The sequence below is a fragment of the Lycium ferocissimum genome, chromosome 11 (genome assembly GCF_029784015.1).
Source record: "Lycium ferocissimum isolate CSIRO_LF1 chromosome 11, AGI_CSIRO_Lferr_CH_V1, whole genome shotgun sequence".
NCBI classification, from domain to species: Eukaryota; Viridiplantae; Streptophyta; class Magnoliopsida; order Solanales; family Solanaceae; genus Lycium; species Lycium ferocissimum.
This window is the reverse complement of record NC_081352.1, coordinates 46,343,299-46,358,809: the sequence shown is the minus strand read 5'-3', so window position 1 is coordinate 46,358,809 and position 15,511 is coordinate 46,343,299. Positions and strand designations below refer to the sequence as shown.

Below are 15,511 nucleotides of genomic sequence, written 5' to 3'. Positions count from 1 at the left end.
CTTTGACATGTTGATGATAAATTATTAAGTTGAAACATTAGAAGAGGAAATGAGGAGAAGGTAAGGAAGATAGATTAACAGAAAACGAAGGAAAAAGTAAAAAGAATTCTCTCTTTTGAAGTCAATTTTCTAATTTCATCAGGAAGTCATTTTTCTCATTTGGAAGGGACTTATTTTTCTAAAGAAAATGTTCTCCAAAATATTTTGACCGACCAAACATGAGAATATTGAAAAACATATGTTTTCCTCCTTACCAAACACACCCTTAATGTTTTCATTTTCAGACAAAGAAAGCCAAGACTCAATTTCCCAAAACTAAATAGCATTCACATTTGTTTCCCACTAAAAGAAAAAGAAGAAACACAACCAAAACCCCTTACCTGTCAAAATAAATACTACTATAAAAAGAAAACAAAACACCAGCTGTCTCTACACCAAAACTGTATTATAAAGAAAACAACAACAAAAGATGACTTCACTCCATGTGAACAAAACTACAATTCAGTACACAACAAACACAAAACTATCAGTTTTAACAAGGCTCTACTATGCAACAAGTTTTCGAGCCTTTAACAGTTGAAAAGTTAATTTAAAACATTTTTTCCTCTACGGAGGTCATTATTTGTTTTCCCACACAACAAGTTCACTTCTTTCCCTTTCCCATAGCCTTTTGAACTGTGGTATCCGGTTTCGCAACGTTGTTACTGTCTTGATTCATCGGAAAATATTGATATCCGAAAATATTGACATGTAGCAGGTACAACATCCGTGAAGTTTCTGGGTCAGTCTGCAAAGGCGTATGCAAAAATAAACAATTATACACATGAAGCTGTAACTGTCATTTAAAAAGATCAGACGATACCAATTTTAAGGTATTCGGAGTTGCTACAAGAAAATGAAGAAAGAGGCTCAGCTAACAATGGGGGTTAGTTTTACAGATGGTCACTAGTCTTCCTCTTTGTAACACTTAAGTCACATAACTAGTTTTTAGTGTGTAAATAAAAGGAGAGCAGATGAACTCACACGAACAATGTCCGTAAAGGTACCGTCAAATAGCTTAGGAGGAACTTGGCTTGTCAATGCATCACAAGGCCTGCATTATGAAGGTTGGATAAAATAATAAATTCAAGAAATATAACTCATACTTACAGAGAAATCACAATCGTGAAACTCGATCAATAGGGACGAAAATGTTTACCTAACAAACCGTAGTACCCCTGAAAGGCTTAGATAGCATTGTATCACATATTTCAGATGCAGCAAACAAGGTTTTTCAGAAAGTTTCTCTACCACTCGGTACAACACCTGTACTATCAAGTAGAAGCGTTGAGCCGAAGCACAGCAATAGTTCATTCCCTTCGGTTGCATCAAAATTTTCACAACTATGAGGGTTGCAACCTGTACAGATACAACATTCTTTTCATGTCAGATACAAGAATAATACTGCATATACAAGATATTTTTTTTGATGTATGTATATTAGATGCTGGATCTCTTTATCTTCTTCGTGTGTTTACTTACTAATTTATTTTTTGAATCTCCTTTATGAAAATTAAAACAACCGCCTAGATGCATGCCTCCGTTACAAACTAAATATTACATTTATGATGTAGGTTCTCACCAACTGAACTTATTACTCTGTTGAAGAACTAAATCTTTTTCACCCTATGCAACAGTAATAGCTTATGCAAGCCAATACAGTAATCAAGATCCTAATTTCCTTTTAATCATATGGTCATTCAGTCCCATGAATTTTTGAATCTCCTTTATGAAAATTCTGGCTCCGCCTCTAGATGCATGCCTCCGTTACAAACTAAATATTACATTTATGATGTAGGTTCTCACCAACTGAACTTATTACTCTGTTGAAGAACTAAATCTTTTTCACCCTATGCAACAGTAATAGCTTATGCAAGCCAATACAGTAATCAAGATCCTAATTTCCTTTAAACCATATGGTCATTCAGTCAAATGAATTTTTAACTTTATTCCCAGATTCCAAATTCTCAAATTCTCATTCTGAGGTTATCAGGAACAACTCTGCAGAAAGTAGATGGAAAGAAACTCAAAACTTGTAAGCCTAAAATCAATACGTAGCAGGCTAACCTTCGATGACAGTTCATCACCTACATCCATGCACTCCAGGCACAAATGAACCACTTCCGTATCCATGAAAAAATCAAGGACCTCATTTCCATATGGATCATCAAACTGCACAAGCAAGCAAAATATCAGAATAATGAAGCCGCACTTCCAAAAATTAGAATAATGCTACTAATGTATGATCAGTGGTCAAATTACCAATAACAAATGCCATAACTTCGCTGCCATAAACAACTCCAGAAATGCAGATGGGTATTTCAAGAAGAAAAAGCAGATACTGATTTTTAGAACTGATTATGGCCATCAGCCATATCTAATATGTACACTATGTCTAGTCAGGGCACTATAGCTCGCCTCAAACCTATTTAATTTTTTAGTACAATGGTTGGCTGTTCACAGCCTAGCTGTACCTACCCCTTTTTTTTTTTTTTGGGATCAATATCAGCATTGCAGTTCGTCCAATGAACCCGAATGAACAAAATGTTGCATTGAATTGTACCAGTCTCTTTTAGAGGTAATTACTCATTTTTGCACTTGTTTTATTTTCCAATTTTAAAGAGGAAGAATAGGAGGAAGCGAAGTAAAAGAGTACCATTATGGATCAATAGGACGGGAAGTAAAAGTGACGGGAAGTTGAAGTGAAGGGGTTTGGTTATATACTTGTTGTATATCGATCCCTCAACTTAAACTTTTCAGCCTCTCTTGAATTGGATGTAAAGAGAAAGTATATATCTTTAGTTCCAACTTATAAACCAAACAATCAGAGGTAATTATGATTACTCCACCAAAAAGAAATCTAATGAAATTCTCTCCTTAACCCTCTCCTCTCTCTGCATGGAACTAAACATAACGATAATGTGACAAAGAAGCATATTCAAGTTTATCACTGTTAAAGTAATGTGAAATCCATAAGCGCCAAGGAAAGAAAACCAAAAAAAAAGAATAGTTATATTTGAAAGTGAAAACTAAGCAAAGTAGGGTCCAACCTTTTTATGGATTTGTAAGACACATTTGGTCTTTTGGTTGATGATTTAATCAGAGATGTATGAAGTTTCTCCAGCATATGTAAACAGCAAAGTATATTAAGTGTAATTACTGAACATCCAGTCTTGAAGAAAATTGCAAAAATAAAATACATGAATGAATGGAAGAATACCCTTGTTAGGAAACCGAGAACGCCCAAGCTGGTGAGCCTCAAATACTCCAAAGGCTTGTCCTTTCCACCAGGCTTAAAGAGAAATGGGTAGAAATAACATGGTATTTGAGCTGTCGAGAGAAGTTACTAGAAGAGTTAAAACTGTTACTCACACAACAGTAAAAACGTTTCTTACTCCATTAATCTGCAATTATTCTAGCATTCCATCATAAAGACAGAGGGGGGAGGGGGATGCAAAGCGATAAGAATTAGTACTGAAAAAGCACAAAGTTAGAGTCTGAGATAAACTAGAACATGAAAGGACATATACTTCATTTTGGGTCTGTAAAAGGATTACAAGAATAATGCAATCATTTTGAAACCTATTCACCTGAATCTTCCCATACTCATACGCATACATGAATTTAGTTCACTCTTACAAGTAGTTTGGCCTAGGCCTAAATTTCATTTCAGTTTGTATCATTTCAACAGGGCCGGCTCCATGCCTAGGCAAGTAAGGCATATGCCTTTGAGGGGCCCCAAATTTTACCAAGAATTATGTGTTAATTTTTTCTAAAAGAAAATCAATTACTCATTATAAAGAGTACAATATTTTCCTGTTCAAAAAAAAAGAAAAAAAAAGAGTACAATGTTTTTTATAAATTTATATTATTTTATTATCTTTAACCTTTTTCAAATAGAAGAAACCAAGAAAATGTTGTTTTGCCTTCTTACATCTGTCCGGTAACACTCATATTATTTTATTCTCTTTAACTCTTTTTGTACTCTATTTCTTCAAATATCTGATAAGTTGGAGTAATACTCTGCTAAAAGTAAGAGCAAATTGTTGAAAAGTGTTGAACAAAGTGAATTGAAAATTCTTTTTGTTTCTTCTTAGGTTTTCAAGCATTACAACAAACATATTAAAATGTGGATATACCAAGTTATCAACTTTTTAATTTAGATTTTATGGTTCTAAATCTATTCTTTTTATTTAAAATTTACCAATTAATTGCGTATAGAATCATGTTAACAGTTCCTGTTATAATTGCCTCAACGAAAGGATGTTTTTCAACTTTGAAAAAAAATATTCGAAGAAATCATTTATAAGAAAATTATTAAGTAATACTTTTGCATCTAATAAAAGTTAGAAAGATATATTTCTAATACAATATCTCGAAATTCGTTTAGGTTTGAGGCCTATAGTTAAAGTTTCGCTTTAGGCCTCCAATTATGTTGAGCCGCCCCTGCATTTCAAGAACTGCCATTACCTTTTATGAGCTCCCTTCTTGTTTCTGGGTTATTGGCCATAACCTGCAGAATATATCCATAAAGGAGTAAGGTAGATATATACATATCATGAAGTGGCAGAAAGCTGGTGTCAAAAAATAAGTTAATTATGACATGATACCATCAAATTCAGCTTGTTGAAAAGCCATCTACAATAAAAACCATCTTCACCAAGAATATGAGTTTTTGAGAGTTAAAACTTGTGCATACACTTACCAGTAGTCTTACACCTATTGTATTATGTTACATTGATATTGATATCAAAACCAACTGTTATTACATTTTCTAACAAAATTGTTGACAAATACTGATTGAACTGAAGTTAATGTGCAGAACATTGTACCACAAAAGTAAAAAGTTAATACTTACTTCCAGTTATTTATACTGATCATATGAGATTTCTGTGGAGAACTATGAATTGAAGTTCTTTCGTATTTTATATACCTTGCCAAAGGGGATTAATCCTTGGGATTACAGGGTTACTAGAAATACTCCCTCTTGGCCTTGGCCTTGTTATAATTAGTGAAAAATCTTATCTCCTACGGCTGAATATTGACATAATCTAGAGGACTTGCGAAAGATATTACTGTCTTATCAGATATTGTTCATCTGAACAAACTTACAAAAATTTAAGGGTATCTAATGCATTCTACTTAACATCTAGAAGTCAAGAAAATATAAACATCACATATCAGATTTTCCCGAAATACAGATTTCCAGAGATTCCATGGACTAAAACATTGCAAAATAAAACAAATTCACCAAATCTAACAGGTTTTGCACAAAGTGCATAAAAGAGGCATAATTTACTAGTGCATATTGCAACTTCAGTAGGAGAAAAAAAGTGTATGTATTGATGAATATGTACACAATTATAACACTACACACCACACTAGAATATAAGTAAACCAACAAGGGATATTGCTGACCTGAAACAAAGCAAGGGCATTACATGCTCGAGTTGACTCCCTCATAGTTACCATTGAGGGCAACTTCGGGTGCACTGCTATAACTTCCTGAAATTAAGAGAAAAAATAGTTATTGACAACTTCTTGCAGATTAAAACGCGTTCTTCTAAAATTTCCAACAAATCAAATAAAGAAAAATCATTTGACACTTGTTGCTTGTCTTCAGCAAAACAAAACCAAAACTTGTGAGAGTTACGATTTCTGATTGGAAAGAAATAACTCAAATGAAAAATAGTTGATGAAATGAGAATTGGAAAAAGTAACTATCATTTGGAAGGATTTATTTTAACCTATCACTAGCATATTGTTACAAAAAAAAAAAAAAGGAGTTCTTTCCTAGTTCAATCAAATTATCACATCTAGAATTCTCCCCTCGGAGAGTAGGGATATAAACAGTTGAAGACGTGATTAAGTAAATAAAAATGTATTCTCTGTGACAGTCTGAACTTTTAAATTTGATGGTCACATAATTTAACATGGTATGTACAACTTAAACTTTTAGATGAGATGATCACACACACAATTCAACATGCACTAAACAAATCTAGTGTAACACTATCCAACCGAATTTAGATCCACTAAAATTAAAAGACGTATACCTGCAAAAGAATAAAAACTGCATTGAAGGTGTTCCACACCAGCAGTGCTAGATCCTTGCATGCATCTCGTTTCTGAAATATATAAGAAAAATTACCAACTTAGAATGTGACAATTACTAGCATTTCAAAAGGTTTTGAAAAAAGGACTAATCCAAATTTTCAAAATCTACTCCCTCCGTTTACTTTTACTAATCCACTTTTAATTTTACAAAATTAATAAATGAAGTATATATTTTACAATAATGCTCATATTAATTGGTGTATAATCTCAATAAACTTGAAAAATGATTTGAAAATGAGTAATCAAAGTTAAGGATAAAACAAGAAAAAAGAGTTTGTCTTTCTCTTAATATGCTAAAGTAGACAAGTAAAAATGATAATTCAATTTTAGTATAATAGACAAGTAAAAGTACTTATTTTAAAAGTTCTTTTTTCCATAAATACTTATCGAATAAGTATTTTTGAAGAGTAGCAATTTATATTTAACTAATTAATTTGGAAAGCACTTTTACCAATATTAGTGCAACAATTTGTATTTGACTAAGGTTTTAAAAGTGCTCCTTCAAAAAAACTACTACTCCCTCCGTCCCAAAAAGTTTGTCTTACTTTTCTTATTAGTTTGTCTAAAAAAGATTGACACATTTCTTTATTTAGAAACAATTTAACTTTATAAGATGATTTACAACCGTACAAATATCTGAGGCTTGTTCTGAACCATAATTTCAAAAGCCTTCCTTTATTTCTTAAATTTCATGCCAAGTCAAGTTAAGACAATTTTTTTGGGACAGAGGAAGTAATTTTCTTTAGCTTTTGAAAAACAGCTCTGCTACTACTCAATAATTTTATTTTTTTTTACCTAACAACTTGGCCAAACGCATCATTCTCTAGAATAAGCACTTTAAAATATATATATATATATAATAGCACTTTTCGCTTCCGGGAAGCTTGACCAAATGAGTAATTCAGTTTTCACGCTATTATTTAATTTATGTATAATATTTTCCAAAATATTTTATTTGTAGCCAATATTGGCAGATTTTGGACAAAAATCATTATATATGACTTTCTTTCGCTTAAGTAGGATACTGCCGGCTGCTGACGAAAAATGGAATTCATCTCCTTTTACATCAACTGTGAGGGTCTAAATACTTCAGTATTTATCCTTATATATACACATATATCAAATTCGCATATATCATGTTTGATATGTTTTCATTTAAAAAAAAAAAAATGATTTGCTCACCGTTAATGAAGAAAATGTATTTTTCATCAGTTTATGATAGCTGATTAAGGATAGAAATTTTATATTTACTTAGTACTTGGTTTTGTATTGGGGAGGAGGGGGGGTGGGTGGGGGGGAGTCTTTGGGGCCGATTTGAGGACAGTTGGATCGAAACTTGAGGCTGAAGAACGAAGGAATTCTAGTCACTTCAGATAAATATTTTAGACATTTTGTCTGAACTTGTATGTCAGAAGTTTTTTTTTGGAACCTCAGGACTCACGAGTCTAAAATTGAATTTGAAGCAACTAGACTTACAGAAACTTATGAACTTCGACTATACATTAAATAGGGGTCCTCAAATTGGCTATTTGTGGACTTCCCCCCAAATGAGGTTCGCTTGTAAGGTCTGTCTATAGGGATGGCAATTAGGGTAGAGCAGGGCAGGGCAGGGCAAAGTCATAATAGGGCAGGGCAGGAAAACATATAAACGGGGCGGGGCAGGTCAGGGCGGACAAAATTTAATTTTTAAAATTTTTAATAGGACGAGCGAGGGTAGAGGCAAGAAATGGGTTATAAGTGGGTTGGGTAAAAAATGACTATTTTATTAGCTTGTTCCTTAGTTTGAATCCACATTTTGAAGCATCGTTCTTTACTAAAAGTATAAAGCATGATTGTTGGAAGTTTGTAAGATTTCTCATTTCTGTTATTAAATTCTTATTTGTTCAAATGTGACTTCTAGCATAAATTAAAATCAATATTTTTTTATTATAAAACTAAACTTACGAAGTAAACCCGGAATAGAACTATTCTATTTGTTTAAGCTTGTACAAAACCTTTCCTATTTATCGCAAAAGTGATAGCCTAATTAACTAATCTTACGATTAACAATATTCATTTAGAAGAAATCACTAAAAAGACATCTACAAAAAGGTGAAATACTACTACTTGCAGTTATACTTACATCACAAGTTTGTCTTTAGTAATTAAGACAAATCATCTTTTTTTAACTCAGACATTCCTTCAAGCTTATTTAATTATACTAAAGATGGTTTTGTGTATTCTCATGCTAAATATAGTAAAATATGTAAATTCTAGTTCTATTTTGAAATTTGAACGATCAAAAGAAAAAATCCAATTTTAGGAACTAATCATTCATCTAATTGTTTTTAAAAAAATATGTCATGCTTCGAAGTGAAAAATAAAGAGGAAAAATGAAAGATAATATAAACGGGGCGGGGCGGGGCAGGGCGGGGGCTTAGCGGGGCGGGGCGGGGCGGGGCAATTTCCTTAGAAAAAGCTAAACGGGGCGGGCGGGGGCGGGTCGAAATCTTAGCAGGTCAAGGCTTGCCCCGCCCTAACCTGCCCTAACCCGCCTTATTGCCATCCCTATCTGTCTAAGAGCCTGTTTAGATGGACTTAAAAAAAGCAGCTTATATAAGTCAAAAAAAAAAAGTTAGGGTAGCCTAACTTATTTTTTTTTGGCTTATAAGCTATTTTTTTTTAAGGGAAAGTTTCATAAATGACTAACTTGGAAGGCCTTATTTATGCATTTTAGCTACATTTTACCTATTTACATGACGTAGCAAACCTATAGCAAAACTCAAAGACTTGTTACTTATTGTATTCGAGTCGTATTCATGAATACGATTATTAAAATTTGCTGAATTTTGTATTCAATTTAAATGTATTCAAACTCAACTGTATTCATTGTAGCTACTTTTATATTGTATTCACTTTATTATATTTAATCTGTTGTATACAAAACACAAGAATTTTACACTAAAAAAGTTAACGAATACACTCAAAAATTGAATACAAAGAAATAAAATTCACTCTATTCATTTGTATACACTTCAAAATTCAATGTATTCATTTGTATACAAGAAATAAAATTAACGAATATACTCAAATACAGAATACAAGAAATAAAATACACCCAAACACTAAATTGTATGCTAAAAAATAGAAGAATACACTGAGTTGTATGCTAAAAAATTAATGAATACATTGAAAAAGAAACACGATTTTTTAGATCCGGCGCTGAAATTTAACCGGAAAAAGCCACCGTCGACCAGACTCCGACAAAGCAACATTTGTCGACGGTGAAGATCTCATGTATATCCGGTCAGATCCGGCCAAGAAGTGACCGGATCTGACCGTCAAAGTTCGCCGGAGAAGGATGGAAGGCCAATCATTGAAGATCTGATGTATATCCATCAGATCCGGTCAGATCTTGACCGAATCTAACCATCAAAGTCCGTCAGAGAAGGATGAAAGGCCAATCGATGAAGATCTGATGTATATCTGATCAGATCCGGCCAAGATATGACCGGATCTGACCGTCAAAATTCGCCGGAGAAAGGTCGTGGTGGCCGGCGGCAGAGCATTGGGACCGAGATGGGAGAGAGAGAGAGAGGGTTGGGTTGGAAGTGAATAATGTGATGATGGGGTATTCTACTTTGTATATATGTATAGGTATAAGTTGCATTTAACATATTATTATTAGCTATGGGATATAATTATTTTAAACTATAGCTACTATATATAAATATGTAGTAGAGTTAGTTATGCTATGTAGAATTCTCTTTTTTTAAGCTAAGCCAAACGGGCCAACTTATTTTTTTGGGCTTATTTTAAGCATAAAATGACTTATAAGCTGATCAGCCAAACACTCAAAAATACTGAAAATAACTTATAAGCTATTTTCAAAGAACTTATAAGCTAAGCTAAACGGGCTCTAACACAACTCGCTTGTTGGATCGCACTAGATTAGGACATTTTCAGCTCATTTTAAACTGAGGCTTTTACTTCGACTCAGACAGTCCATTGCACCGGTAGGATTGGGCTGGCCCCTGAGGCCAAACAAAAAAACAAAGGAATTTCTTCTTATAAGTACAAAAATGGACAATATTTATCGGTTTAGCGAGATTTTGGGGGTTTCAAAAGTAGCAAGTTCTTTGTAACAAAAAAATATATAAATACGGTCAAAACATACAACTTACATATAATTGCATACAATTTTTTATTGTATAGAATCCGATCAACTTGCATACAAAATTTTTTGCGCATACAAATCTGGTGAAAACATACAACTTGCATACAACTATGTTGTTTATAATTTTGCATATATAGATAATTTTTTTGAAAAGGACTTGTCCTTATTATTCTTACACTAGTTACAATATTTTTATGTTGAAAAAGATAGATGAATGTGTCGATCTTACTCTAGAAGTACTCGATTGTCATAGAAATGACATTACTGTGATAATAACAGAAATAAATAAATTTCTATCTCTAGAAAAGTGCTTACTCATGGGGTAGCTGGAGGCCCGCTTAGTTAGGGCTTGTATGTGCTAATTTCAAATGAAAGGTTGAGTTGAGGTCATGCGGAATTCTACAACTTGCCCATTGTGGGTACATATGATATATAATACTCCCTCCGTTTCAATTTATATGAACTCATTTGACTGGGCACGACATTTAAGAAAGAGGGAAGACTTTTGAAACTTGTGGTTCAAAATAAGCCTTGAAAATTTGTGTGTACCGTAAATCATTCATAAAGTGAATTTGATTCTAAATTAGGAAAGAGGTCATTCATTTTGGCACGGACTAAAAAGGAAATAGGTTCAAACAAATTGAAACAGAGGGAGTAGTATATAGAAAGAGAAATGTCAATCATATCATTAAGAGAATTTACAAACTGCTCGCTAAAGTTCAGTCAATGTGCATTTTATTGACCATTCAAAAGCAACACGAAAGAAATTAACCAGTGATCTATGAACTTTCTTACCTCTGTTATCACCCACTGAACAACCACATAGTACAAGGCATAAATACATAACAAATGAGTATACAAAAACAAAGACGAACACAAAATGTATGTATGTATGTGTGTGTGTGTATATATATACAAAAACATTTAAAACGTGTCGTGTACCTTGACGAGTTGATCGATGACCTCTTCACGAAGATTAACATCACGGAGTAACAACACCAACTGATTTGGAGTGGCAACACCTAAGTCAAGAGGATTTTGTTGTGTAACCACCGGAGAAGAAGGAGAAGTAGAAGTGTTGCACAACGATGGCAATGATGTCAATGTGGTATCTGTAAACGGTGACTCTGGTAGATTCTCCATTTAAAATTCTTAACGAGAAAACCTTTCCTTTCGTGAACCTTCCAAATAAGAAAGGAGACACTAAAATGAGGCGTTATGCTTTTTTTTTTTTTCTTTTCTAGTGAAAGAAAAAAGAGTTGCTTGTTTACCTTTAAAAGAAAACGAAGTGGGAGACGGACAAATACAGTTGTATATATAATGTCGGCCTTTGGACCCGGGTCGGTTGGCTTTAATTTTTCTTTTTGGTTCATGCAGATTCTTGTAATTGGAGGAGAAAATTTAGATTTACAGTAGTATTTACTATTTAACCCCTTCTGATTTAAGTGGCACTCCTTTTATTTTACATAGTTTCAAAATTTAGCAGAAATGAAGATTTTGCGATGGATGTATGGACATACTAGGAAAGATAGATTAGAAATGAAGTTATCTGGAATAAGGTGGGAGTGGCTTCGGTGGAGGACTAAATGCGGGAAGAGAGTTGAGACGGTTTGGGCATGTGCAGAGGAGAGGCAGAGGCCCCAACACGGAGATGTGAGAGGTTGGCTATGGATGGTTTCAGGAGAAGTAGAGGTAGGCCGAAGAAATATTGGAGAGAAGTAATTAGACAGGACATGGCACAGTTGCAGCTGACGAGACATGACCTTAGATAGGAGGTTGTGGAGGACATATATTAGGGTAGAAGGTTAGTTGGTAGTATAGCGTTGTCTCACGGACCCTTCTATACTATTAAGCGTAGCACTATCCTTGTAGCTTATTGCCTTTTGATTTCTGTCACTATCTATTGGCTCTTGTACTTCGATTTATCGTACTACTTTGCTGTAATAACTGTTTCTTTTTACATTGTGCTTTCTATTGTATTTGTGATGACTTCTTTACTTTTGCTAATTCTTGTGTGACCTTCTTTGAAATGTCTTTTCTTTAGCCGAGGGTTTATCGGAAACAACCTCTTTACCTCCCAAGGTAGGGGTAAGAAGGGTTAAGGCCTGCGCACACTCTACCCTCCCAAGATTCCATTTTGTGGGTATAGACTGGGTATGTTGTTGTTGTAAAGTTTCAAAATGTTGATATTATTTTACTAAGAATTATAAGTTTTGTATGTAAAAGTGGAAATAATATGGTAATTTTGAAGCCAACTACGTAATTTTTTTTTTATTGACAAAGAGGGTGTTTGGCTAACTTTATAATCTGGCCAAACTAGCTTATAATACTTTTTAGCTTATCTATGCGTTTGGTGAACACCCCTGTGCATATAAGCCAAAAGTCATAAGTTGACCACCCCTAACTTATAATTTTGCAGCTTATAAGCACTTTTAGTTTGACACAGACATTTTATAGTTTTATCCCTCAAATCTTTATAATATTCGAAATACTCCCCCTAAAACATAACTCGTAATTATCTTTCTATTTTTTTTATTCGTCCTTTTAATGTAAAATAATTTTTAAATGTATATTTTTGTAAATAGCTTAAGGATAATTCAGTAATTTCATTCAAAATTTGCTATTAACACCTTTTTACCAAACACACTAACTGCTTATTATCAACTTCAACACTTCTATCTAAACACACAGCTGCTTATTTATAAAATTAATTTGAGCACTTGATGTTTATCAGGTACTTCGATAAGCTAACTCAAACAGACTCATAGTGCATGGATTATATGTAAGTTGGAAAAATCAAAAAGTGTAAAACATAGGATCAAAAAATAAATTAAGTAAAACGCCAAACCAAATGAGCCTTAATTAATAAGAACTTAAAATTTGTAACAACATACTAAATTCATTAGAAAATGTAAATATTCCTGAAAACAGGGTTATAAAATACATCTAGACAAAATAGATACTTGCCACACATTCAACTACTCACTCATTTTTACGCCCCGTCTCATAAATGTAATCTGATATGGTAGATAATATTTGTTGACTCTCAATTAATACATCCATTTATATATAATCTTGAAACAAGAAAACAATTCATTACATCATTATTTTCCTAAATGGTACTGTGTATATTTTTGTTATGATCCAAGAAATAAGAATTATTTTTCCTTTAACGATAGAAAAAGGGAAAAGTGTTCAAAACACACTCTAACTTTGGCCGAAATTGCTATAACACACTCCAACTTTGCGGGAGTCCTATGACCCCCCTGGACTATTTTTTTGTGTATTATTGAGGGTATTATTGGTGACGTGGACTCAATAATACCCAATATTGAGGGACTCACTTTTTTGTCCACGTCACCCAATAATACCCTCAATAATACACAAAAAAATAGTCCAGGGGGTCATAGGACTCCCGCAAAGTTGGAGTGTGTTATAAAGCACAATTTTGGCCAAAGTTGGAGTGTGTTTTGAATACTTCTCCCATAGAAAAAAGATGGTTTCGAAGTTATGATCCAAGAAATAAGAATTATTAAGAGAATGTTTATACCAAGTTTGCTCTAACCATCACTATAGAGTAGTATTTACAGTGACATTTTATAACTATTTTCTATAATAAAAACAACGGAAAAGGTGCAAATTTAGAGCAGATATACCCATCGTTAAAAAAATGGTGCATATGACGTTACACAAATGGTGTAAATATACCCTTTTCATTGACGGAAATTTTTATTAAAATCATTTAGCTCATTTTTTAAATAAAAAAATGCCACGCGGCTTTTCAAAAACAAGTCTACCCTTGACTAGACTTATTTTTTAAAACCGCGTGGTAATTTCTTTTCTGGTGGATCAGGTTTGGTTCGTTTAAATGGGTAGACTTATTTTTTTTTAAAGCCACATATATATATTTTTTAATTGAACCAGACAACCCACAAGAAGAAAAATTACCATGCGGGTTTTAAAAAATAAGTCTACTAAAAAAATAGATAGCCTTTTTTTTTAAAGCTACGTGATGTTTTTTAAATTAAAATATAAGATAAATGATTTTTAAAAATTCCGTCAGCGAATAGGGAATATTTGCACTACTTTTATAACGAGAGATATATCTTCTCTAAATCGCAAAGTTGAGCGGTATATTTGCACCTTTGCCCTAAAATAAAAAACAAAGAGTAGGGAAATACATCATCAATACTTATTTGCCTTAGAGTGAGATATTTTAAAGTGATTTAATGAAGTGAATATATACATTAATTAATCATGGTTAAGTGCTAATTGTATATATTCAAACACATGTCATACATTTATTGGTTTGGTATAAACACCAGGTGCGGGTAAATTTTTACCCATAGAGTGAGGTAATTTAAAACAAAAGGTTAAACCCAAAAAAAAAAAAAGCAAAACTGATTTTGCAAAGGGATAATAACATATGTGGTCCCTCAATTATAGGTAAATTCTTATTTTGGTCCTTGTGGTATATAGTTAAGCATTATATAACCTCTAATTAATTGCAATATGCACTTTCAATCCTTATGCTCATTAATATTCAAAAGTTTAATGAATCATTATCTTTTAAAGTATTTAGGTAATTTAAAACAAAAGGTTAAAAAAGGCAAAACTGATTTTGCAACTGGATAATAACATACGTGGTCCCTCATTTATAGGTAAATTCTGATTTTGGTTCTTGTGATATATGGTTAAGCATTATGTAACCTCTAATTAATTGTAATGTACACTTTTAATCCTTGTGCTAATAAATATTCAAAATTTTAATGAATCATTATCTATTGAAGTATTTAATTACTGATGGTTATGTTAAATTTGTATTATTGCTCCATTTTTCGAGAATAATTAGTTTAAAACTTAGTCTAAATGTAAAATATTTCAAATTTGAAAAGAGACCAAATCGTACATTTGAGTAAATTAAAGGTTATTATGTGGTGAATCAAACATCACAAGGACTAAAACCAGAATTGGTCAGTAACTTCAGGAGTGAGTGTTATTATCCCTTTTGCAAATTCAATTTTTGCCTTTAAAATAAACATCGGTGCTATTTTACTTAATTAAATTCATATATGCTACTGAAATTTTGGACATTCAAAAGTAACATCTAAATTATTTACAATCTATTGGTAAATTTGAAAAGATGGACCAACAACATAAAGTTTAATTTTAGAATTTTAAACAGGCTTTACAATTCAA

General features: G+C 32.8%; 1 protein-coding gene across 1 annotated transcript; it reads right to left on the bottom strand.

Moving 5' to 3' along the window:
• Positions 1 to 87: 87 nt before the first annotated feature.
• LOC132037472 (cell differentiation protein rcd1-like) lies at positions 88 to 11,538 on the bottom strand. Its single transcript, XM_059428006.1, has 9 exons — positions 11,255 to 11,538; positions 6,096 to 6,167; positions 5,458 to 5,544; positions 4,510 to 4,552; positions 3,260 to 3,369; positions 2,107 to 2,211; positions 1,199 to 1,398; positions 1,024 to 1,093; positions 88 to 787 (listed from the first exon to the last, which is right to left on the bottom strand). The coding sequence occupies exons 1-9, from the start codon at positions 11,453 to 11,455 to the stop codon at positions 644 to 646; spliced, it is 1,032 nt and encodes a 343-aa protein (XP_059283989.1). The 5' UTR covers positions 11,456 to 11,538; the 3' UTR covers positions 88 to 643.
• Positions 11,539 to 15,511: the final 3,973 nt, after the last annotated feature.